The sequence below is a fragment of the Halichoerus grypus genome, chromosome 8 (assembly GCF_964656455.1).
Source record: "Halichoerus grypus chromosome 8, mHalGry1.hap1.1, whole genome shotgun sequence".
NCBI classification, from domain to species: Eukaryota; Metazoa; Chordata; class Mammalia; order Carnivora; family Phocidae; genus Halichoerus; species Halichoerus grypus.
Window position 1 is genome coordinate 118,509,503 of NC_135719.1, and position 25,944 is coordinate 118,535,446.

Genomic DNA, 25,944 nt, shown 5'->3' on the forward strand with positions numbered 1-25,944 from the left:
TCAGGTGTCTGGGGCTTTGGTGCTGTCTGTTCTGCTAAGCTTTCTCTCCAAATGTTCTCTCTCCATTCCGTTATTTAGACTGGACTTCCTCTCATGATAATAGAAGTTTACCAAGAGAGTGAATGTAGAAGATGTGAGACCTTTTGAGAACTTAGCTTCAGAACTCATACACCATGATTTTTGCCCTTGTCAGAGTTACAAGTCTGACCCAGATGCAGAATTGGTGAAAATAGACTCCACCTTTTGACAGGAGGATTTATAAAGAATATGTGGCTATATTTAACCTACTACAGTAGAATATGCGTAGTTGTTGAGTATAAAATTTGTTTCTGAGTTGGCTGAAAATGAGGGGAAAATAAGACATTAAGGTTATCAAAATAAAGAACAAATACCAGAAAATTCAATTTGTAAAATCCCTTTATTTTTTAATAATACCTGCAAATTTTAAAGAATGTGGAAAATGCAAATGAAAATAAAAAGGTTTTAAAATTGAAATGTACTATAAATCTAATTATCCAGAAATAACTGTTATAAGTTGTAAAACATTTCATCTTTCTTTGCCTATGTTACAGATAGAAGAATGGATGGGTGCTTAATTGAGTGAAAGAAATAGCTATACAAAACCAAAATAGTACTATCAAGCTAATACAGAAGCATTTTATTTCATTTAAATAGAAAAAAGAAAAGTGAATGTCAGAGCATGTTATATGTTATATGCTAAACAGAGATCTCTCTAAAGTTTAAAAATAAGGAAAATTATTAATTACAATCATATTTTTTACTATCTTTTTAAGCCTTGGGTTTGGTCAAACTCTGCTATGAAAGATAAGGATATTAGCACTACTGTATAACCTATCTTCTTCATACCATCAAATGTCTGATTATTATATAATTATAAAAACAAAACCCTAGGGCGCCTGGGTGGCTCAGTCAGTTAAGTGGCTGCCTTTAGCTCGGGACATGATCCCAGGGTCCTGGGATTGAGCCCCACCTCGGGCTCCCTGCTCAGCAGGGAGTCTGCTTCTCCCTCTCCCTCTGCCTGCCTCTCTGCCTACTTGTGCTCTCTGTCAAGTAAATAAATAAAATCTTTAAAAAAAAAAAAAAGCCCTAATTGAACCATATCTGGTCTTCAGACTGAACTTATTTCAGAAACCATTGCAGAGATGTAGAAAGAAAGATAAAGTTAGCCCAGACTGTATCAGATCTGGACAGACTTGAACAGAGAAAAATGGAGAAATAAAAAAAAGAGACAATTTATAATCTTTGTTGGAATGCTCTGCTTTTCCCTTTGAGATTTTATTAAATATCCAATATTAGACTTTTTTATAAGCTCATAATTTATTGTATTTCCTGTGTTTCATTTATGTTTAAGAATTTGATACTTTCTTCCTCATTTTCTATACTGCATGAAATAAATACCCCAAACTGCAGTGTGTTTTGATCAATAACAAACCGGTTCCATGAATTGCGCTTCAAAATTTTTTTCTTGATTGCTGAAATGAATCTGCATTTGCTCACTGTATATAAGGTATTTGGGTATGTGGATGTCTTGAGCGGGTAGGTAAGTTCTTCTGCATGTGACAGTGTTACTGTTTTCTTTCAGGAAACCCTGATAGATTGGTGCGATGAAAAGGAACTTAACTTGATATTAACAACTGGAGGAACAGGGTTTGCACCACGAGATGTCACTCCAGAGGTGAGATAGTATGTGCCTTTCTCATATTCAAGAAGTAGGTTATTCATATTATTTTTAGTCTTTTTTACTATGTTTTATATTTATAATTTTGCTAGGCAGAACAAGAGACTTGTGGTTCTAAGAATGTAAAAACTTTGCTCTGGAAGAATTACTATATAAAAAATGTTTTTTGACTTCTTTCTTTGGACTTACACAAACATGATATAAAATGAGGAAGATTCAACTGGTCCAGAAGGTAATTTTGCTTTTGTTCAGTAGTCTGTGATAGAAGCTGAACTTCAGGCACATTGCCAAAGGAGGTGATAGCAGAACTCTCTTAGCATGGCATCTGGTCTGATGTACTTTGTTAATGAAATTCAAAATGTATCTGATTTCTCTGTTTTGAGATACCCTTGTCATTGGTCTTAAAGCACAGGAAATTGCGATAGAATATATATACCAAATTTATAGCACTTTTGGAGAGGAAGGGTTACATAGTCCATAATTCTAATGTGAATTTAAATGCAGAATTTAATAAGCCAAAAAACAGAATTAATATCCAGGCTTTATGCCACAAGAATCACCTTAAATCTTTGCATAAGGAGAAAAATTAGGGAGAGAATGAAGAGTAGGCAGTGATCAGTGATATAGGAGAGTCTTTTTTTTTTTTTGAGGAAGCCATAAACCTCAGAGTCATATGCAAACTTATATTACCACTTGTGATATTGTTTCCTTTACCTCCCAAAAAAGTGTTTGCTGGCTGAATTTCAACTTAATGTTAAATATATCCTTCTGTTTTCAAACCAATACATAATTGTATCTACTGTTTTATTAACACAAGACACTTCTGCTCTGCATCTATTAAATATTTATTGTCCATCTTACTCTATCATAGTAGTTCCCAAACTTTAGCCTGCACCACAGTCAAACTAAGGACTTGTTAAAACAGATTGTTGGATCCACCCACAGGGTTTCTGATTCAGTAAATCTGCAGTGGGTCCTAAGAATTTGTATTTCAAATAAGGCCCCACGTGATGCAGATGTTGCTGGCCCATAGACCATACTTTCAAACTTTGAAAACCACAGTTCTAGTATATGAAAATGGAATTTTTTTTAACCAATTGTAAAATATTTTCTGTTCTTCTGTGTAAAAATTGTGACAGAATTTTTTTGGATATTATTAAAATTGGACTTATAAATAAAGTAGTTTGTTTTTAAAGCAATCAAAATAGAGTTGTATTGGGAAAGTGTTAACTTCAGTTGCTTAAAAAAGAAGTCGTTCTTACATAATAAGCTTCTGGGTGTTAAGGGGAAACGGTCCTTTGGCCAATTTTTACATTTCTTTTAGACTGTGAGATTAACTTAAAAAGTACAATTGGAGGGAAGCCATCTCCTGTAGGGGTGTGTTTGTGTTCTGTTCGTAAGAAAATTGCTTACATATGTGAAGACATTGATTTTTGGAGTTTGGTCCTTGTGTTAAGTATTTGAAGTAAATGACCTTGGCTTTATATGTCCCTATTTTTTCTGTGATGATTTAATATTTTCATATTATTTCTTTTTATATCAGGAAATAAGTTACTATGGAATTCATTTATAACCAGATAACATTATTTTTAACTGGGGGAGAATAATTCCCACAGAGAGTTAAGTATTTTGTATTCTGTGGTGCATCAAGTTAATACCAAAATGTTAGGTTGAAAATTTAAACCTTTGAATTTTGGCTCTGCTACTTATTAACAAGGTGACCATAGACTAATTATTGAATCCCTCTGTGCCTCAGTTTCCTATGAAATGAGGTAAACAAAAGTACCTGTCTATAAGGGTAGCTGTGGGATTCAATGACAACTATTTCTGGCATTTTAGTAAGTGCTATATGCAAGGGTTAACTTAATAAGGGTTAAATTTTTTTTTATTAGTTGCTACATAAATACTAAGTGAACAAATTTGGTAGTATTTTTTTTTTGTATGTAACTACCAAATGGACAAAAACAGTCTTATAGTAGATTTAAAATATATCCATGAAATCTTTACAATCTTGTTATTTTTTAAATTTTGATGTAAGTTTCATATTTTATCTTTTTCGGCTTAATGTAATTCAGAGGTCTTAAAATTCTACCATTCTAATATCTGTTTATCCCATCCACTTTTTTTTTAGTACCATTAGTTGATAAGAGTCTCTTTCCCTGACCATGTATGTTTCATTATATCAGAAATTAAGAAGCTTTTAATGAAGTCTTTCAGTTACCTTAAAACAGTAGAGGTGCTCTTAAATTCTTACATTTAAATATGCCTATAGCAACTACCTGGGTAGAGTTGTATTTGGGTGTTTTCTTTAAATGAGTTAAAAATATACATAATATATCTTTTTTAATATCTTTTTTTGGAGAATGGGTGACTTACCGATTGTAAATATCTTGATTTTTAGTAGGTTTGCTTTATTTCATATCTTATATATAAATACGTAGGGTATGTTTATTTACAGTAAAAGTCCACAGGACTGTTAAGCCTTTGAAAAATAAGCAAACATAAAAGCAAAGTAGGGCCAACCAAAAATAATTCTACTGATTTCCCATCTTCTCTACACATTTAAATACTTGTCATTCTTCTACTATCCAAAATATAACACTGGGATGTCTGCTAGGAATCCAGAAATATAATTTGGGTTCTATTATAATACAGTTGTTTGTCTTAGATAGTTGTGCCTAAAAAGAGAAGAAACTATTTCTAGACTACATTTAACTATACATAACTTAGAGTTGCAAAAATTTTTAAATAGTCGAGTTATAAAAAACACAAATACTAAATATTAAGGTAAAATAATAAAAGACTTCTTCGTTAAGGTAATAATATTTTACAGTAAATAATTGACAATAATTAATGTAATCTACAAACACAAAGGACAGTTGTTTGTGGAATGTGTGTGTTGTTAGAAAAAAAAATGGAGGAAACAATAAATAGAATAAATGAAATAAAGCAATCTAAACTTAGTGTTAGTGGGTATGAACTCTAGAGAAAAGGAAAAGTTTAATGAACTTGGGTTTCTTCCCAGGTCTATTAAAAAGAAAAATGGAGTAGCAAATTCAGTAAAGTATATCTTGTTTCTTTTTTTCTTTTTAATAGGAATAAGGCAATCAATCAATTTCCCTAAATTATGAAATTGTTTCTATTTTTGGGCCCTGTGTCTTAGAATATAGTTCATCTGATATTTGCATGCCTGCTCCCTGCCTCTAAATATGAAATACTATCAAAGCTTATATATAATAGCATAATAATCTACTCCCTTCAACTTTTTAGAGTTTTATTTTGATATAAAAAGCTTTAAATTTTAAGAATAGATGTTATATGCAAACGATGAATCATGGAACACTATATCAAAAACTAATGATGTGATGTATGCTGATTAACATACCATAATAAAAAAAAAAAGAATAGATTTTATTTTCAGGGTTCCTGGCTGGTTCAGTCAGAGTAGTGTTTGTTTGACTCGGGTCATGAATTTGAGCCCCACATTGGGCATAGAGATTACTTAAAATAAATAATTTTTTTAAAAAAGAGTAGATTTTATTTTCTCTGATCTGACAAAGGTGGAATAATCTGTTGGCATTGGTGCTAGTAATTATAAAATTCTATAGAACATAAGAATTCATTGCTATACAAAACATTATCTCTTCATGTCTCATTATCAGTTAAAAACAATATATGTCCAAAATAGGTATTGTTACATAAAGAATCTTATTATTCTTAAAAAGTAAAATTAGGGACTTATAAGTGAGGCGAAGTGAAAACCCTTTAGACGTAAATTCTAGAAGAGACTAAAAGATCAAGAAGCATTAAAAAACGTATATATAGTTACAAAGAAATGTTTTATAATATGGTAAATTTGAAAATATTAAACTATTTGATATTTATAAGGTAAAAATAACTTTAAGCATTTTTAGATTATTAGGCTACATCAGAATAAAGGGTTGGATACTAATATCTTACTTTGATCATAAAGAGTTAAATAGAAGCCTAACATACATCTTAGTTCTCATCTATTTATTCATTCATCAAACTTTTTATTTTTAATCCTTAATATGTATCCCATGCATGCCGTGCTGGGTGCTGGAGTTAAAAAATTAATAAGACATGGTCCCTATTCTCAAGAAACTCTTAATTTGTTTTGGGAGTTGGCAAACAAGGCCTATAGTCCAAATCCAGCCTTTTTAGTTGGTGTTGGTGTGGCTTGTGAGCTAAGAATGGATTTTGTACTTTTTAAATGGCTGAAAAAAATCAAAAGGAGAATAATACTTTGTGGCACATAAAAATTATTTGAAGTTTAAATTTCAGTGTCCATAAATGAAGTTTTATTGGAACACAGCTACAGTCATTCATTTATGTAATGCCAGTGGCTACAACAGCAGAGTTAAATAGTTGTAACCAACACTTTTCCTTTTAAATGAATATCCCTTGTATCAAAATTTATAGTTTCCTAAAATTTTTGCTATTCCTCCTTTTGTTTGATTATTTTTATTCTGACAAATTATATCAGGACACTTTTGTTAGAAGATATTGCTAAGAACAACAGTTCGAAAGTTTTTTAAGAGTGAGATTTTACTTAATGCATAACAAAGCCATTAGTTTGATCAATTTTGAAAGTTAAAAATTTTAGAATGAGGGTCTTTTACTTTTGTTGTGCTGTATTGTCTATTGAGACAACGTGGCAATACACTTCATTATGGCAGAAAAGTGTTATTTCTTTGCTCCTTCTAAAATTAAGCATTTAAGAAATGAAACCCAACATCATTTCAGATTACTAAAGAAAAAAAGGTAAAAATCAGTTTTTAAAAAGTCAGTAAAAAATGTAAGTAAAGATGACATTCTCATTCATCAGACCAGGAGTCGACAAACTTTTTCCTCAAAAGGTCAGATGGTAAATACTTTAGGCTTTGCAGGCTATAAAGTTTTGGTTGCAACTATTTAACTCTGCTGTTGCAGCCACAGGAGTAGGTTCATTATGGAAGTGAAGAGGCATCTGACAAAATGACCAATGCTAAAAGGGATAGAATACTAAAAAATTGGTACAAAGGATGAATTTCTAGGATTATGAATTCTAGAAGACATATTCTGTTTATAGCCTATAATATTTACATTTCTTTGGAACAGATTACTATTTAAGCCATTTTATAAATATTTTCCACTTAGGTTATTAGAAATTTTTTCACAAAAATATCAAATCAAAGAAAAATTGTTTATTTTGTAAAATTTCTTTATAATCAATTTGTCACAATTTATATATTTTATCATTGTAGGTATGAGTGTACTGTAAGCCAGGAGTCATTTTATGTAGTCATTAGCCATTTTTCTTTCATAATTATAATGCTTCAAAAGCAAGAATACTGTGTAAGTAAAATGTAGGAGACATTCTTGATCTGAGTTACTGACTATAATGATTCTCAATTTGTGACTTGTGAAAATCAATGAGAACATTTAATATCTTCACCTAAAAGTTAACATTTAACAGCTTCACCTAAAAGTTAACATTGGGCATTTTTTTATATGCATTTATTTTAACATTGGGCATTTTGACAATCAGAAAAACTCCTGTATTACAGCAGAAGCATAGAAAAACACCATATGTAACAATTTCTGTTTTTGAAAGAAAATTTAATCACTAACATAGGTCATTTAAATTATGTAGTTGTTTTCAAGTATATAATATTCTTCAGAAAACTTTATTTCCTTGGAAAAATATCATATACTAATATTCTAGAACTCTGTAAATACTTATCTTACAGTACTAGGATTTTTTTTTTTTTTACTAATACCTGGTATACATGATAAAGCTAAATATAACTGTATTGAACTAGGATTTTGAGTATCTTAAAATTGTTCTGTATAAATAGGATAACTAAACAATATGAAACTGATGAAGCAGGATATCAGAAACCCTTGTAATTGAAGTATTTTAAACTAGATTGACTAAAATACATCACTCTTCTATGGTCAGATACATTTTATGCCATTTTAAGCTCTTCCTTTAATTTTTATGAAATAGTTCTGGACATAAGAAATATGTTTCCATGTCTTATCTTTGTCTAAACATGTTGAGATGCAATATGATATAGTGGAAACACTAACAATATAGTCAGACATGAATTTGAATCTCAACTCTACCACTAAGTATGAAATTAAGGCAAATTAATCTGTTCCAACTTCATATTTCTCATTTGCTAAATTAGTTAATGCCCACTCTCAGGGTTGTTGTTTCTAGTGATTGAGATTATAAAGATAACCAGTAATAATAACTAACACTTATATATAGCACTTTACTATGTGTCAGCAGCTGTTTTAAGCATATGTTAATTCATTTAGTCTTCAAAACAACCATATGAGGCAGGTACTATTTTATATCTATTTTAAAGATGGAGAAACCGAGACACAGATCAATTAATTGACTTGCCCAAGGTTATCCAAACTAGTAAGTGACAGTAATGCATGTAAAAAGATCTAGTATAATGCCTGGCACCTTTGTAGGTGTTTGGTAAATGTTCATTTTTTTCTTTACCTTTTCCTTCCTCATTTAATTAATATTACCTGTTACCTCTAATTAGATGTGACAGCCCCAAATAGTTCTGCTACTAACCCTTGTACTTCTGGTATCTGTTGTTAGCTACTGACATACCTTGTGGATAGTCTAAAAAATAAAGATGTAAGTCAACATTTCCCTACTACTACTTTCAGGCATGGGGTAAAGGAACAATATTAAGAATTTCTAAAGTGTATATGATATGAGGAAGGTGGGTTATTAGTGCAGTTGCATTAAGTACCTCTTGATATCCTACCTGAACCTATTTATTTTGTTTTAGGTCTCTAATTCCTCTGTAGTTTAAAGTTCTTGGAATATGGCTTGAATCAGCTGAGATATATGACATTCAGGATAGCTTTTCCATAATAGCCCACTTTATAGCTGGGGTTTATAATTATTTTGCATTATCCATTAAAAAACAGCATATGCCTTAGATTATGGACACATTTATGAACTACCAGATTGCTAAAAACATCATATATAGTTTTTGTTCAGTTTAACAAGTATTTGTCAAGCACCTTGGGCTTCATTGAGTGAGTGCTAAAATACATGTACTCCTAAAATAGTCACCTGACAAATCAAGACAGTATAAACCTAATATCAGAAACGTGCAGCCAAAAGATTTCTTTAAAGAGAAAGATTAAGAGAAAGCTAAAATTAATTAATTTTAATTACAATTAATCAGTACTTAAAAACTAATTTAAAAATTAATCAGTAAAAATTTTGGACAGGTAATAGTAAAGCTAAAATTGAAGAAGAGAGATAGGATTCAGATTAGGAGAGAAGAGGAAGGACATTACTAATGGGAGTAAGGAAGATGGGGAAATGTATGATCAAGCTACAGAGAAAGATAAAATTAAGAAAATCTTCCTAGTTAGAGCAGAGGATTCATTTTACATAGAAGGTTGGATAAACTAGGCCTGTTATTTTAATCTCTTTCTTAGAACATCTAGAGTAGCACCATCTGTAGAGATGAAAAACAGCAACCATCCTTATTCTGAGATTCCTTAGAAGCCAGAATTCCTAAGTCTAAGTCTACTATCAACCAGTACACACAGTAAAATCATGCCATCAAGGCTCTCTAAAAGTAGATACTTTTTGAGATGTCATTTATTCAAATACACATCAACACATTCCTCAGTAGGACTAACTTCATTCTTTTTGAAGATTTTTTTAAATGTTTTTTGTTTTGTTTTGAAGTCCTGATTTAATCTACAGACCTAATGACTATCCACACCATTATTTGTAGATAAAACTGAAACTGCTGTGAAGCATCAAGTTCCAGTTTTTTGATTTGTTGTTTGGAAACATCTTCTCATCATAGATCTTGTCAGTGCTGTATCGCAAGTTAGCTTAGTGTTTTATATAAAATTACAAACTATATAAAAAATAGAGAATCGCAGTATGTCAGAGTTTGAAGAGAATTCAAAGGCCATTATGTTCAAAGTCCTAGCATACCTTTTCATCATTCCCAAACTTTGCCTGAACATCTCAATTGCTACATCTTCCATCAGGGAGTTTGTTGCTTTTGCAACTCTATTGTTTGAAAGTACAAACATATCAAACTGAAACCTGGTGCCTTATCCTTTCTACCCCATGGTTCTAATTCTTTGCACTGTACAAAAGAATGTAAATTTCTTTTTTACATGATAGTTCCCCTAATATTTGAAGATAAATATTATATTTTCCCCTTAAGTCCAATTACTTTTGTATTTTTTTGCATTCTTTTTTTCCACCAGACACAATCTTTCCCAAGATATTCAACCTCTATTTTATTTATGCATTAAAAAAAAAGCTCCTTGGTATAATTGTACCAGGGGAAAGGTAAAGATACAAAATTCAATCTTTTAGATAAAGTAATTAGGGCAATAAGTGACATTGAATTTAAAACTATTATGTTGAAAGGCTCATATTCCACATAGTAAGAATAAAAAGGGAAAGGTACATTGTTCCTCAAGGTCAGAATTTTAGAATTTTGAGCATAAGGTAAAACCAAAAATTTCATATATGAAGAACCCATATATAAAATATTGTCTTCATTCCCTTAAGTATGTTTCTTAATTGTATGCCTATTCTGTTTCAGAATATGTACTCAGCTTTTGGAGGCCCTTAAGATGATCATTATCAGTAAACATACAAATAATTACAAATACACTTATTATGGTAAATTCCATATCTATTTAGAAAACTTTTACTAGAAAAGTAGTATTGCCCATATAAACCATTTGTGAGGCAGCATAACATAGTGTTTAAGAGCACAGACTACTTGGGTTGAATCCTAGATCCACCTTTTACTAGTGACCTCATACAACTTCCTTAACTTGCTATATACCTCAGTTTTCTTACGTGTAAAATAGAAAGAGTAAGAGTACTTACCTCATAGGATAGTTATACTATGTGAACTAACATAAGTAAAACACTAAAAAAGTATTTATTTGCTACATAAATATTTGCTATTATTACCTACAATATAAATATAGCTTTAGCTTAAAAATAAGTAGATAATGGTTGAATAAATATTGAAAGAATTTTCTCTAGGGAAAAAAATCCAGTAGGATAGAACCTAAAGTATACAATGGTATAGCTGTGGGAAAGGACAAAGAAATAGAGATGACATGCTAAATGTTGATTTTTACCTTGAATTTATCAGAGTGATAATATCTTGAAATCATCTTTCCAGCTCATCATTACAAGCCTACTCTCGTAAAATGAGCAGAGGCTGGCATGCCAGAATACTTCAGTTTTACAAAATATATACTAAGACAATGACAACAAAATATCATTAAATATTTTACAAATATAAAGTTCCAAAAGCATATTTATCTAGAGATAATAGTTGTAGGAATGAAGTTTTTAGGATATTCCTTTCTTCATTGTCTGGAATCAAGAATGTGAATTCATTTCTCTATAGTAGACCTCCATCTATAAAACAGACTTAATGTTGCTTTTCACACAAAATGTAAAAGATGACAACAAATGGATTTATACCTGTCAAGTCCTCTGAGCTTCTTAGAATGCCATTGTAGAAGAGCAGAATATTTGTGACTTTATGTTATTGCCTACCACAAAAGGAAACTGATAGGGAGTCAGAAAGTGGATTCAGATAACAAAATAAACTATTTGGATTGATTCTAATAATTTTACCAATATTATTTTCTCATGTTGGAACTTGGAAAGAGCATGGCTGATATTAAAGAGTAGAGGACAAAATGCCCAGTGAAGGGAGTAACCATTTTAGATAATCATTAGTAACTGACACACAGGTGACAATTTACAGGAAGATTTCTTTTAAAAATGCTGAGAAGAAAGAAGCAGTAAAGCTGTTGGAAGTATGGAGTTCGAAAATGAACTGCTGTCAGTTTCACGAAGATACCAAAGGTCAAGGTAGCAATGTAAAAGAAGCAGTTGATAATATTGTGCTGCAAGGACCAATTGATGTAGGAGGACATAAATTATATTTCTTTATGAAGATTAAAGATAGCATTATAGTGCTGGTGTCATTGAGATAATTTGTTTCCCCCTTACCTTCTCCACCCCTTTCCATAAGTTTGATTGTTGCATATGATATACTTGTATGTCTTAATCCTTAAGGTAAAACTTTATGTAAGGAAAGGTAAGACAGGTGATTATGAGGTGATTTTGAATAGGGTTTTGCAAATTTTTAAAATACTTTTCTATAAAACATAGGCATTTGAACCAATGAGAAAATAACCATTAGTTTTGAATATTGTCTAAATACAATGGAGTCTTATAATGTGTCTCTTGCTTGTGGTGATTCAAGACTACAGTTGTTTAGGAGACCCCATTATAATGAGGTCAGTTTAGCATAACCCCATTGATGAGGTTCAAAAGAGATTCACATCATGCCGATTTCCCACTGTTGTTAAACAGGGTATGTTAAATAGGGTATTGGTTAATTATGTGATACTTCAATATGAACTCTCTTTGTGGGCCTTGTTTACTTTCTCATTCCCTTCCTTTTTGCCATTTTTAAGACTTATCTTTACCTATACTGTACCCTATCCCTTAAGATGAGGCTGCTTTTGTAGGGTCGATAGATGAATGAATATTACCACCAGTATTAAATAACATTTAGAGGAATGAGAAGGCTACTTTTATATATACTGAAAGCAAATCCTAGTATAAATGCATCTTCCCTCTTAGGTGTATCTTCGGCGACAGCAGCAACAGTATTAAAAATAATGCTCTAGTTTATCATTGCTTAAACTTTAGTTATTACTCTTTGCCTTCTACTTATAAAATACCTTTGAACAGGGGTCAGCACACTTACTCTTTAGAGGTCCAGACAATAAATACTTCAGGCTTTGTGGGTTCTGTACTCTCTATCATAACTACTCAACTCTGCCAGCCCTCTGGCACAAAAGCCACTGTAAAATGATATAAATGAATGAGCCTCACTGTGCCCCAATAAATATTTATGGATACTGAAATTGGATTTCATATAATTTTCACATGTCATGAAATATTCTTCTTTTGTTTTTTTTTTCAATCATTTAAAAATTTAAAGATCACTTTTAGATTGAAGGCGATGCAAAGAACAGGCAGCAGGCAGGATTTGTCCCCTTGGATATGATTTGCCAACCCCTGTTTTGGAATAGTCCTACCTTATAGTGTACTAGTATCTCCTCTGTTAATCAAAGGCTCATAGCAAGTGAGCTTTCAGAAGAATGCTCTGAGAATTTAAGACAGAGAAAGGTAATGCACCATAAGAAATTAACACTTCATAGATTCAAATATATCTTGAGTGCCTGCTGTCTATATATGACAGGCATTGTTCAAGATGCTGCAGATATAGCAATAAACAAAGAAGTCAAAAGTCCCTGCCTTTATGAAATTTACATTTTAGTGGGTGACACAAATATAGGTAAACAAAAAAATGTATAGTATTAGAGATGGTGATAAGTACTGTGGATAAAAATAAACCAGGGAAGGTGAATAGGTAGTGCAGGCAGGAAGGAGAGTTGTAATTTTTAAAAGGCCATCAAGGAGGGCTTTATTGATAAGGTGACATTTGAGCAAAGACATAAAGGAGGAGAGGGAGCAAGCCATGGATCATGTAGAATCTGTATGCCACCCTTAGTGTAATGGAGTGTTTTGAGCAGAGGTACTACATAATTTGACTTACATTTTAATAGCGAAACAATTTAGGAGGCTATTGAATTAATCCAGGTGAAAAATGATAGTGATTTAGACTAATGATAGAGGTGAAGGTAGTGAGAAATACATTATTTATATATTTTGAAGATAGAAGGTAACAGATAAAATAAGAGAAAGAGAGAAGTCAAGTATAAGACCCAGGATTTTGACTTGGGCAATTGAAAAGATGGAATTGGAGAATACTGTGGAAAGAGTGGGTTTGACGAGGAAGATCAGTTTTAATTTGGTTATGGAAGCAAAATACTTTTAGATACCCAAGTGGAGATGTTAAATTGGCAATTAGACAGATGCATCTGGAGTTCAGAAGAGAAGTCTAAGCTGGAGATGCTTTTTTAAAAATCATCAGCATCTTAATAGAATTAAAATCCATGACAATGAGATCATCAAGGTATTTACTAGTATTACTATTTATTTATTGGTATTACTGCCCTTGCCTTTTTTCCTCATCCACTTTCAAAGAGGTAGGTAGTTTCTAGTAACCTATCCCCTCTGCTCACTCACAAATAGCAGGGATCCCACTGAATCAGAAACCTGATCTACACAGGAAGTACCATTAGTTGGCCATCCTCAAATTTTGCCATGGTATAAACATGGGAGTGAGTTTTCCCAAGTACCTCCTTGCTGGAAACTGTTTGCACTGGAGGTAAGTGTGAGAGGGGAGGTTGTGGGAAATGATGGGGTGAGGGCTTCCTAAACCTTTTCCAAACCTCAGAAATTGTTGATTCTGAGGAATGGAGAAGGTTCAGGCTGGTTCTAATTTCCCTGAACCAGTTCATACAGCCCTAAATTTGACCTGCTTTCCTCAAACTGGGAGTCAGAAATCCCTTTTCTCTTCTGTTTTTCTGCTGCAGAAATTCCCAACATTCCCATTTTGTGGGCTCCAGAAAGGGGTAAGCGAAGACTTCAATCCCGGCCAATCATTTCCAGATTAATAATTTTTAGTGTTTTGGTTTTTTTTTTTTTTTTTAATCATCATAAAGAATGCTTGGACCCATTTTTCCCATCCATTTAATTTCCTTGTGGATTGTTATGTATCTATGTTCTAGGATCATTCTGTATCCCTGGGTAATAGAGTTCAGATTCATCTGCTATTTCCATTTGTGTGCTATTCTCTTGTGGATTCTCATATGCAGTTTATTGATGACTGTTTCCTAGATGAAAGAAACCCAATTCAGGAGACTGCTTTATTCTCGATTTCATCTTTTCCTGAATGGTGTTTTTGTTCCCCTGCTGACAGCTTTTTCCTACCCTACACAACTGCTTCTGATGATCTGTCATTGCTTCTCTGCTGTTCTGTCTTACTGCTTTGACTGCCTTTGATTTTTGCCTCTACTTTTTGCCCCACTTTATGCATTTGCTGAATGATTTGCATTCTTCACTTACTGGTACTTTGTCTATCAGCAAATGGCCTGATACTGCCATATCCATCAGCTATTTTAGCATTTTAGACTACCCAGCCCTGTTTATCTGCTCTCCTACCATTTATATCATGGCCTTCCAAGTGCTATGCCATCTGCCTGCTTGATCTTGCCCTGCCCAATCTATGCCTGTAATATTATAAGTAAGTTCAGATTGTTTAGCACTTTTCCTACCTATCTCCACTTGTCTTATGCCACTAAGTTGGACTGCTAACTGAGTTTGCTTGACTACTGTCTCCTTTACCTATTTGCTGCACATGGCTGCTCCATTAATTAACTTGAGACATTGCATTCATCTCCTTTGTACTCAGCCTTGGCAACTTGCTGATTGGCTCATATTGCCTCCTTTATACTTTTCTGCATCTGGTAAATCACTGGCGTTGTTCCTCTGTTGTCTTGTAACTCTGATCAGATTTTATTTCCAAGAAAAGTGTTGCCTACGTATTGTCCAAACATACCTTAGAAATAGGAAAATGCTTCACTATTTAACAGTCCAGTCCAGTTTACTCCTAAACTGACTTTTAAACTATCACCCATCCTTTCTGCTTTTTTAAACAATTCCACATTCTTCCCTTTATTTAGCAATAGATTTTTTTCAAATAATTTATCATCTTTGCTTCAGTTGACCTTTCACGTCATATATTATGTACTTTTGTTTCTTGTATATGGGATCTTTCAATGATTTTCCATATATTAAATTTATTTCCTAATTTATTTTTCATGTTCCAGGGCTTCATGAGGATGAGTTACTCCTATTAATATTATCCTTTTTAGTAAGACTGGAAGAATTTTTTAAAACTTTAAGTTTCATCTCAAAAAAATAATAAATTTAGTTATAGTTCTTTGTGGTTAGATTAAAGTAGCTTTCCACCCTGCTCCATTTTTCCTTTGAGAATATCATTTCTCAGCCACCGCATAATTTATGTAATATCAGTTCTTTAGAGATCCTTTTGATATATTTATCTTTCCCTCCTTTTAGACTATATTTTCTTGTGTGTGGGTAAACTTTGACATTTTCCCATTATTTGCTAAGTATTTGACATCTAAAAAGAACTTGGAATACAAAATTATTTGCTTGAAGCTTGATGTCTTATTTACTTACATTTAAATGAAAAACAAGATCAAACAAGAAGTGAAGAATTTTGGTGAAACTTGCAAACAATTTCAAAAGTCTAAGGAAATTGAAAGTGGGGTATGTATGTGTGTATGCAAGTGTGTGTGCGTGTGTGTATGTGTGTATAGATTTGAAGTGTTCTTTGTGTGTACTTTTGAGGTGTACTTTGTGTGTATGTATCCACAACATCATTGTGCTTAAGTGTGGAAAATTCTGAGTATCCATACTAAATTTTATTTTATTTTTATGAAAAATGAAATGGAAAAGGAAAAGGAAAAAGCTAAAAAGAGAATGATAAATTTAGGGAATATAGAAAAAGGGTATGGACATTTTTTTTCCTTTTCCTTTAATAATAGAGATAAAATTAGTATGAAGAAAAAGGCTGCTGTAGAAAAGTCAAGAAAATAATTTCAGTAGCTTTTTATTTTTTTTATTGTGGCAAAATACACATAACATAAAATTTACTGTTTAACCATTTTAAGTATACAATTCAGTGGCATTAGTACATTTTGTACGACCATTACCACTATCTGTTTCCCGAACTTTTTCATCATGCAAAACAGAAACTCGGTACCCATTAAACAGTAATCCCCCATATCTCTTTCCCCCACCCCCTGGTAACCTTTGTTTTAGTATCTGTCTCAGAATTTGCCTATTCTAGGATTTGCCCCATATAAGTAGAATCATACAATTTTTGGCCTTCTGTGTTTGACTTATTTCACTTAACAGTATTTTCAAGGTTAATCCATGTGGTAGCATATATCAGAATTTTCTTCCTTTTTAAGACTAATATTCCATTTATGTGTATCCTACAATTTGTTTATCCATTCTTCTGTTGATAGACAACACTTAAGTTGTTTCCATTTTTATGGCTATTATGAATAATACTGCCATTAGCATTGGTGTGCAAGGGTCTGTTTTTCTTTCCATTCTTTGGGTATTTATGTAGAAGTGAACTCCATAGCTTTTAATATTCTTGTCTAAGAGGAAATTAAAGACCTCAGGGGAACTATATAAGTAACATGAAAGATGGTTAAGTCCAAGATACTGTATTAGGAACAGAAGAAATTATAAACTTTTAGGAAGACACAGAAGACCAAGTGAGATTTGGAAGACCTTACATTCTAAGAATGAAAGGGAGAATGAAATTGGACAGATGATTCATGTTTGAAGGACAGCAAAGATGATTCTGAAGGACATTGAATTAAAAAATATACCAATTTTAGGACAGATGATGGCAAGTCTTTGAGATGAAATAATGCAGACTTTTAAAGAAGTAAGCATTTGAAAGGCAAGGTTTAAATGAAGATAATGGGATTGAGATGAGGCAACTAGGTTACACGTTCATAGGAGCCAGCAACACTAATAGGAATTCAATTTTAAATTCACTGGTACTCAATTCTGGATACCCAGTTTTCTACCTATAGAGATTTTTCTAAAAAGATGCCTTTGACCCAACCCCCAGAGATTCTAGCTCAGTAGGTTGGAGATATGGTTTAGGCAATGTGTGTATGCATGTGTGTGTGTTTTAATCCACTGGTAAAACACAATGTGAGTTAAATTGAACTCTATACCATAGTATCCTAGACCTTACAGGGTTACAAAAGTTGGGAAGAATTGGTCTTGTCTTTAAGGAGTTTAAAACTGAAGTAGTTAAATATGCAATAAAAATGGATTTAGGAAAGAAGACTTTCAATCCATTAGGTGATAATGTTCTCACTTGTTAACAATTTTTTGGTGATTTTACATACTTTGTCTAGCTTTTCTCAGCCAAGATTTCTCATCTAAACTATCAAACACAAAAAAATGATTTGAGGGGCTTCTCAATTCTCCCGAGTGGTACATAAACTAGTACTATTCTATATGCATAGGAGAGAAGTTAATTCATAATTTCCAATAATTCTCTCAGAACCTGTTTTTAAAAGGCTTGTTCTGTGCTATGTAGTCTGTTAGGAGTATGTAACACAAAGATAAGGCCTTGTTCTCAAGGAGCTTACATTCCAAAAGAGGGGAAAAGACATTTAACAAAAAAAAAAAAAATGCATTTCTAGTATCATTTCAAAATTTTGTTATTTTCTTCTAGTTCTTCAGAGAAAATATTCAAAGTCAGAGTAATTGTGTATAAGGAAATCCTTTCACTTCTTCTAAGCTTCAGTGATTCAGGAGTAAGAATGCCTTCTATAATTAATGCCTCATCACAACTGAAGGATTCTGCTAATAGTTTAAATGCCAATAAGGATCTCTTTAATTTTGAAACCTGGAGCATTCAGTGACAATTAGTGATTTCTTTGGTAGCTGTTAATAAATAGCATTATCTAAACCCAATGTTATTAATTTTATAGTGGAAAAGTAGAGACTGACTAGAAAAAAATTGATAACCAATGTTCAGGAGGTTGTTCTTGAATGTTATTGCAAGCACAATGAGGTATTCTCCTCTTGGGTGTATAGCTACATACCAGTATTGAAAATGTTTGAGAATTTAATTCATTCTCACTGTCAACTAAAACTCGCTTGAATTCCTGGTATCAGAAGTTTCAGTTATATTCATTAGTTTTTATTATGAATTTGATTAATTAGCCATTTGAATTAGGAATTTATTTGTCCTCCCCAGATTGATGGGTGCCATCAAACTTGAGAGCAGTAAGCTTCATTCCCATTGGCTCACTAATTCACAATGATTGCTTTAAGGGAATCTCTTTAAAGTGCTTATACCTAAGATAAGTTTTAGTAACCTATTTTTTCCTCCCATCTCCTGATGTCCTACTAAAGTTATTTATTTTGTCAGCACAGGTGAGGGAAGATCAAAGTTCTCATGTCAGGAGAGAAGGACCAAAATAGAAATTACATCCAGATTTAACTTGTTTTCTTAAAAAAGTGAATAATTTTAAAAGATTTTGCTTCACTTGTATTTATTCTGGGAAACATTTTTAGTGCAAAATAAAGATTACACAGAAATTTTAAGGTATAAGATCTGGGATAAAGGAAAATATAAGTAACATTTTATTAGTAATAAATATACTTTTCCTTTTCTTGTGATCTCTGAAATCCTGTTTTTATTTTAAGGAAAGCTAAACTGAAAATAATGTTATATAATGTGTTTCTTTTTTGTGAAAGTTAACTTGAAAAGGCAATTTTCCTATCACACCCTTATTAGGACTCAAGTCTGTTTTACATTTAGTAACAAGAAAATCCCCTAAATTTCCTTGCTATTAAGAGATTCTTTGTAGGCAACTACCCCTAACGAACAAGTTGTCATTCTTTCCTGAAGACAGTGGGGCAAATTTAGGACCTGGCAAAGGAAGATATAGCTTCCTTACATAAACATTTTATGGAAGTAGTTTTACTCTTTCAGTTTTGAATATAGACCGTGACAACAGCAGTCACTAATAGCTAGTCTCTACATCCCCTAATCTCTTTCTCTCCTCTTTGCTATCCCACCATCCAATATTTCAATGTTGCTGGCAAAAATTAATGTATTACACCTGTGGCACAGAGGTCCAGTGGAGTGAGAAAGATCATTGTGAGAGGTTCATTGCATCATCTATGGCAACTATTTGATACAAAGATCCTTTATGTATATTTAATAGTATTTAATTTCATGAATATCAAATCAGTACTTGAAAAGCTCACTAGTTAGATATTTGAAAGTACAAAATACAAACCATCCAATTTTGTATTTATCTCTGAACACTTTTTAGATTTCTTATGATACTTCGTCTTTATGAAGAAATAGAGATTATGTTTTATTCATGTCAGCAGTATAAAAACATCTCAGATGTTCAGGAATCAATTTTTCTTTGGTTTGTTTCTAGCCATACAATAGTAGTAGATATGTATTTACTTTGCAGTTAGATGTAATAATCCCAGTATAGATATCTTAAGCAAATATTCTGAAAGAAAAAATCTCTTATAAGATAAATTCGTATGTTCTCATTCTCAACTCAATGCCTTCTGGTCAAAATTAAGATTGATCTTGTGAGGAGGTAAAGGTAAAAAGCCTTTTTAGCTATCCTCTCATTATGATTAGTTAGTAAAAAATAAAATTTAAGACCATCTGCAGAGAGCTCCTATTTTATTAACAAGAAAATTTGTCTTCAAATTTCCATACCTCCCAGTTAGTGTTAGAATATTAGGAACACAGTATAACATAGTATTTTGCATGTGATAAGTATTTAATAAAAGCATAAAATGGTGACATTTTTATTGTGACACAATATTAAAGATGAGATTTTAAAGTATTAAAGATGAGATTAAAGATGAGAAAAGTATATGGTCATTTAGGAGAAAGAAAAGGTGTAGATTTTTAAATATTTATCTTGCCTTTTATTAATAACATTAAAAGAAACACCTGGTTTTTTCTGAATATATATTTCTGATTATATTTCTGATTATAATGTTTTTTCCAAAAAATAATTTGGGAAATACAGGAAACAAAATGAAGTAAATAAAAATCACGAATAATCTTGACACCTAATTATTGCCTAGGACTAATTGATTAGTCTTCACATTGGTACCCATCATATATACAGGTTTATATCTTGGGTTTCTTAATCCCATCATCCCAACTGTTATCCTATCTACTAAAATTTGTAGTTTACTTACTGTATGCCAAGCATTGTGATAAGCACTTTATATAATATCTTATTTAATCCTAATAACAAACCTACATGAGTACCACTTAAGAAAACTAGTTTTAGAAAGATTAAATCATAAAATAACTCAGATCACAGAGCCAGTAGAAGGTAATAGAATTAGAATTTCAGTTAGGTAGTCTTGACTCCAAAGTCCTTGCTTTTTAACCACTCTCCTTTTTATATAAATTAAGCTTTTTTCCTTTTTTAAAAAAATTTTTTTATTTTTATTTCATTTTATTTTTTTTATTTTATTATGTTATGTTAATCACCATACATTACATCATTAGTTTTTGATGTAGTGTTCCATGATTCATTGTTTGCGTATAACACCCAGTGCTCCATTCAATACGTGCCCTCTTTAATACCCATCACCAGGCTAACCCATCCCCCCCCGCCGAACCCTCAGTTTGTTTCTCAGAGTCCATAATCTCTCATGGTTCGTCTCCCCCTCCGATTCCCCCCCCCCACTCCGTAGGAAGGGAAAAATTAAGCTTTTTTCCATTTAATAACTGTAATACCAAAAAACGGCCGGGGGTGGGGGGTGGAGTTGTCAATCACTACAGAGTATAAACAAGCTATGATTAATTTAAGTTCCCTGTCTGAACCATTTAGGCTCTTTCTTATTTCCTATCATAAACATTCTTTTTATATAAATTGTCAAAAATATCTCTGATTATCGCTTTAGAAATATTTCCTTAAAATAGAATAACTGATTAAAAATTAAGTCTCATAATACATACTGCCAAATTGCCTTCTAGAATATATGTGCATATTTATATATTCATACTCTCAGTTTATGGAACTGAACATTCATTATCATTTTTAATCTTAACAATTTGATAAAAATTATATGGATTTATTGGCATATTGTAGACTAATAATGAGATTAAATACTTGTATTTGTCTAGTTTTTTTTTTCTTTTATATATTGCCCATTTTCTTTGTTTTCTTTTGGTTCAGTAGCCTATTCTTAAAAACTGATTCTAGTTACAATGAGAAGTTTAAGAAAGTGCTTGTCAGGAAATAATTTTTGTAGAATGAGATTTATATTTTAACTATATTATTTTGACACATAAATATAGATATACATAAATATAGTTTATTTTCTCTTTTTTCAAACTTTATTAACATAATAGTACTCAATTATTTCCTTACTTACCCTCTTACAGCAGAGGTCAAGCCCAAAACACATCCTGAATCAAAGGCATGCAGTTAATAAAGTACAAACACATTCTTTTCTAACAAGCTAGTTATGCCCTTTGTGAGGTTTTTCTTTTTTTCCATAGCTGATGCACAATAGTTTATTTTCTAACTATTCATTTCTTATGGAACGTTCATGTTAAATACTTTATGGATAGAAAATTATTGAACCATAATATTCTAGAATTAATTGTCCTTTCATAGATATAAGCTTTTCAAAATTTATGATTAGGACATTGAATATACATGGCTACTATAGCAATCATTTTATTTATTTATTTATTTATTTATTTATTTATTTATAAGATTTTATTTATTTGATAGAGAGAGACACAGCGAGAGAGGGAACACATGCAGAGGGAGTGGGAGAGGGAGAAGCAGGCTTCCCGCTGAGCAGGGAGCCTGATAAGGGGCTCGATCCCAGGACCCTGGGATCATAACCTGAGCTGAAGGCAGACGCTTAATGACTGAGCCACCCAGGCGCCCTGCAATCATTTTTTTTTTAAATACCAAATACCCAGTCCTTCTATTTATATAATTTTTTCCTTGGCAAACTCATTTTTCTTCATAGGAATTCCAAAAGAAATAATATTCTAGCATGCAATTAATGTGAGTTACCATTTGATTATCTACATTTAAGGCATTTTATACACTTTTTCAGATACGTAAAGCTTAATTCCCCTCGAGTGTTCAAAAGATCCCTTTTCTTTTTTTTTTTTTTAGTTGCCCCTAACATGCAAATCACTTCATGCCCAAAGTTTTTCAGTAAGTGAACTGTTTAACACTTGGCTTGAATTTTTCCACAGAAAGATTTATTTATATAACTGATTCTCAACCTGGGGATTTTTTGGACCCTGAGGAACATTTGGCAATGCCTAGTGACATTTTGGGTTGTCGTAACTGAAGGGTTCCTACTGACATTAGATGAATAGAAGTCAGGGATGCTGGTAAACATCCTACAATGCACTGAACAGTCCTTACAACAGAGAATTTTCCAGCCCAAAATGTAATAGTGCAGAAAATGAGAAATCCTCATTTACATAATATTATTGAGTACTTATTAACTGCCAGGCACTGTGCTTGGGGCTGGGGACACATGGATAGAAAGTTATTATCATAGTACTCAAGGAAGTTACATTATGGTTAGGAAATGGAAGGAATTGGATAAATAAACTATAACATGATATAGTAATGGTGTATATGTGATATATTAGGAGTAGGATAAAGTTCATCTGAGGGAGTTAGGGAAATTTTCAAAGAAGTGATATTGGAACTGTTGTTATTGCTGTTTTTCTTATTTTTATCATTGTTTACCTTTTACTTTAAGTTTACTAAAAGCACACAAATACCATAGTTACAACTTAATGGATTTTCAAAAAATGAACATACCTGTGTGACCAGCAGGCCCATCAAGAACCAGATTATCAACATCCCAGATTGTGCCCCCTCTTGTGGTCCTTTCAGTAACAGCCCAACCCTCAAGAGTATTACAGTTTTGACTTTTGGCATCATTGATAGTTTTTGTTTTTTAGTAAACTTTATACAAATGAAATTTTATACTGTGAAATGTATTGTGTCTGGATTCTTTTGCTCAACATTATGTTTGTAAAATTGATTTGTTGCATGTAGTTGTTTGTTCATTATCACTACCGTACAATAATCCATTGTATGAATATGCCAGTATATATTAATCTACTGTAAAGAAACAATTGCTGAAATCCTAAGTCTGCCAATAGGTCAGTCTGGCTGCAGAATGGGTTTTGAAGGGGAACTGGTAACAAAGAGCCTGGAGGTAGGTAAGGCCAAATGATGGACACTCTGTATCATATAAAAGGCATTTGGGTTTTTTCTAGTAGAAAGTGAAGATTTTTTTTGAAAGATGTTAAACAGCAACGAATGTAGTGAGATTTGCATTTTAGAAAGACCATTTTGGCAGCAGAGTAGAGGATGGATTGAATGGTAATAAACTTAGCTATTAACATTAATCAGGAGGTTATTGAAATATTCAAACAAAGGATGCTGAGTACCTAAAGGCAGACAAGGGTAGAAAGAATCAGATGACTTTCTGAGGATAAAATTAATAGCATTTTTTGACTAACTGGATATGAAATTTGCAGAGGATAGTTTCCTGAGCCAACCTTCGAAAGCCTATGTGTGTTATTGAAATACAAAATGTGTACAGTAAAGAAAAATAATTCAATGTTAGCAATTAAAATTGAATTCAAAATAACATCCAAATCTATGTATAGTGTTTGAACTTGTAGAAAAACATATGTCATTAGTTGAAAAAATAAATTGATGAAAATCTTCATGGAGAATCTGTAAGAATATTGGCTATAATCTAGGACAAGTCTAGACTAATGGTATTGGCTTTTTATTTGTTTTCATTTTAATTTAAAATTTGTAACTTTTTTCTGTTGTTTCATATTTTCACTATTTTTATTTTATTTTTATCTTACACTAAATTTATACATTTAGTCATGAATAAGGTGGTTTTCGGCTCAGGAATTAAAAATGAGGCAAGAAGTGTGTGTGTTCTTGTGTACACTAAAAAGCAAGAGTTGAGAGAGGAAAGGAAAAAAGGAGTTAAAATATTGTATCCATATGAATGAGAAGAGACTGTCTGAGATGGAATTAACAGAGTTCCCAGTTGTTATTTCTAGGTCGGAAGATTGCTGCATTTTACTTTTGTTTGTGCATGCATCACTAGAGAGAATAAAGGCAGTGAGTCAGAAAGTTCCCCATAGTCACCAGGCAATAGGGTCACTGCAAAGATATATTTATTGCTGAGACAGTGGTTAAGATAGTTGGCTCTTTGTGACCCAGAAAATGAGTGCAATTAGCTTTTGATAACAGCGCACTACCTATCAATATTTCTGAAGATGAACATCTCTAACATAAATTTTTTTAACGTTGTAAACCCTTTATAGATATCATTATTCACCTAGAAAACCCAAAAGAATCCATTGAAAAAGTATTAGAAACAAGAAGAGTTCAGCATGGTGGCTAAATAAGGAGTATTTTACTTTATAAAAATCTACATGCTAATATTACTAAGTTAGAAACAAGCATTAGAAAAAGTAACGACGGGGACACTCCTGGGTGGCTCAGCTGTTTAAGCATGTGACTCTTGATTTTGGCTCAGGTCATGATCTCAGGGTCATGAGATCGAGTCCAGCGTCACGCTCTGTGCTGTGTGTGGAGCCTGCTTAAGATTTTCTCTCTCTCCTTCTGCCCCTCACCCCCACCAAACCCCAGCTCATGTGTTTTCTCTCTCCCTAAAAAAAAGTAACAAAAAAAGATCTCATTTACAATAGCAGAAAAAAGTGAACTTTATAATATTCAAGAATAAACTAAAGGAATTTGCCAGATTTAAATAAAGAAAACTTTATTAAAGGACATAAAATATAGCTTGAATGATTAAGAAGTTATGCCATATTCTTAAATGCAAATACTTTTGTGAAATTGTCAATTTACCTTAAGTTGATTGATGAATGTGATATAATTCCCAATGGATTTTGGGGGGAATATACCAAGTTGACTTCTAAACATACTTTTAAAAGAACAAGTTATGAAAATAGCTAGTGCTTTCTTTAAGTAAAACAATGAGAGGCCTTACTCAATCAGATGTAAAAACATAAGGCACAGTGATTAAAGTATTTGGTGTGTTACAGGAAAATAAAGTCAGAGATAAATGACACCAAATGATATTTATTAATATAACTATGTATAAAATTGGAATTTAACACATTATAAATGTGACATTTTAAGAAGTTCAGGGAAAGAAGGGTCAGTCTATAAAAGATGTTGAGGAAATTGGCTATCCATTTTGGTGGAAATGGATCATGCAACCTAAAATTAAACCACAGATGATTATATATTTAAACATTAAAAGCTGTAAGCTTATGATTTAAAAATTAAGTTATTTTTATGATCTTTAGGTAAGAGAAACCTTTCTAGATGAGACATAAAACTAGCAAATATAATAAAAATATTGATAGAACCCCCTATCATTAAACATTGGAAACCTCTTAATGGAAATGCCAACTAAGCAAAAATTGTTACAAATGTTAAATGTTAAAAATTAATATTTGCAAGAGATTCAACTGCCGAAGTTTTAATATTTTAATATGTAGAAATTTCTTAATAATTCAACA

At 32.1% G+C, this 25,944-nt stretch overlaps 1 protein-coding gene across 18 annotated transcripts in view; it reads left to right on the forward strand.

The window, feature by feature from the left end:
* GPHN (gephyrin) overlaps positions 1 to 25,944 on the forward strand; it is a 598,378-nt gene that overhangs the window by 264,568 nt on the left and 307,866 nt on the right. For 11 of the 18 annotated variants that reach the window (XM_036071130.2, XM_036071133.2, XM_036071135.2 and 8 more), the window contains exons 4-5: positions 1,604 to 1,696; positions 14,273 to 14,311. In XM_036071130.2, coding sequence (XP_035927023.1) covers positions 1,604 to 1,696; positions 14,273 to 14,311 — 132 coding nt within the window. The remainder of the gene's footprint in view (positions 1 to 1,603; positions 1,697 to 14,272; positions 14,312 to 25,944) is intronic. The other 7 variants (XM_036071132.2, XM_036071138.2, XM_036071143.2 and 4 more) reach the window with 1 other exon arrangement.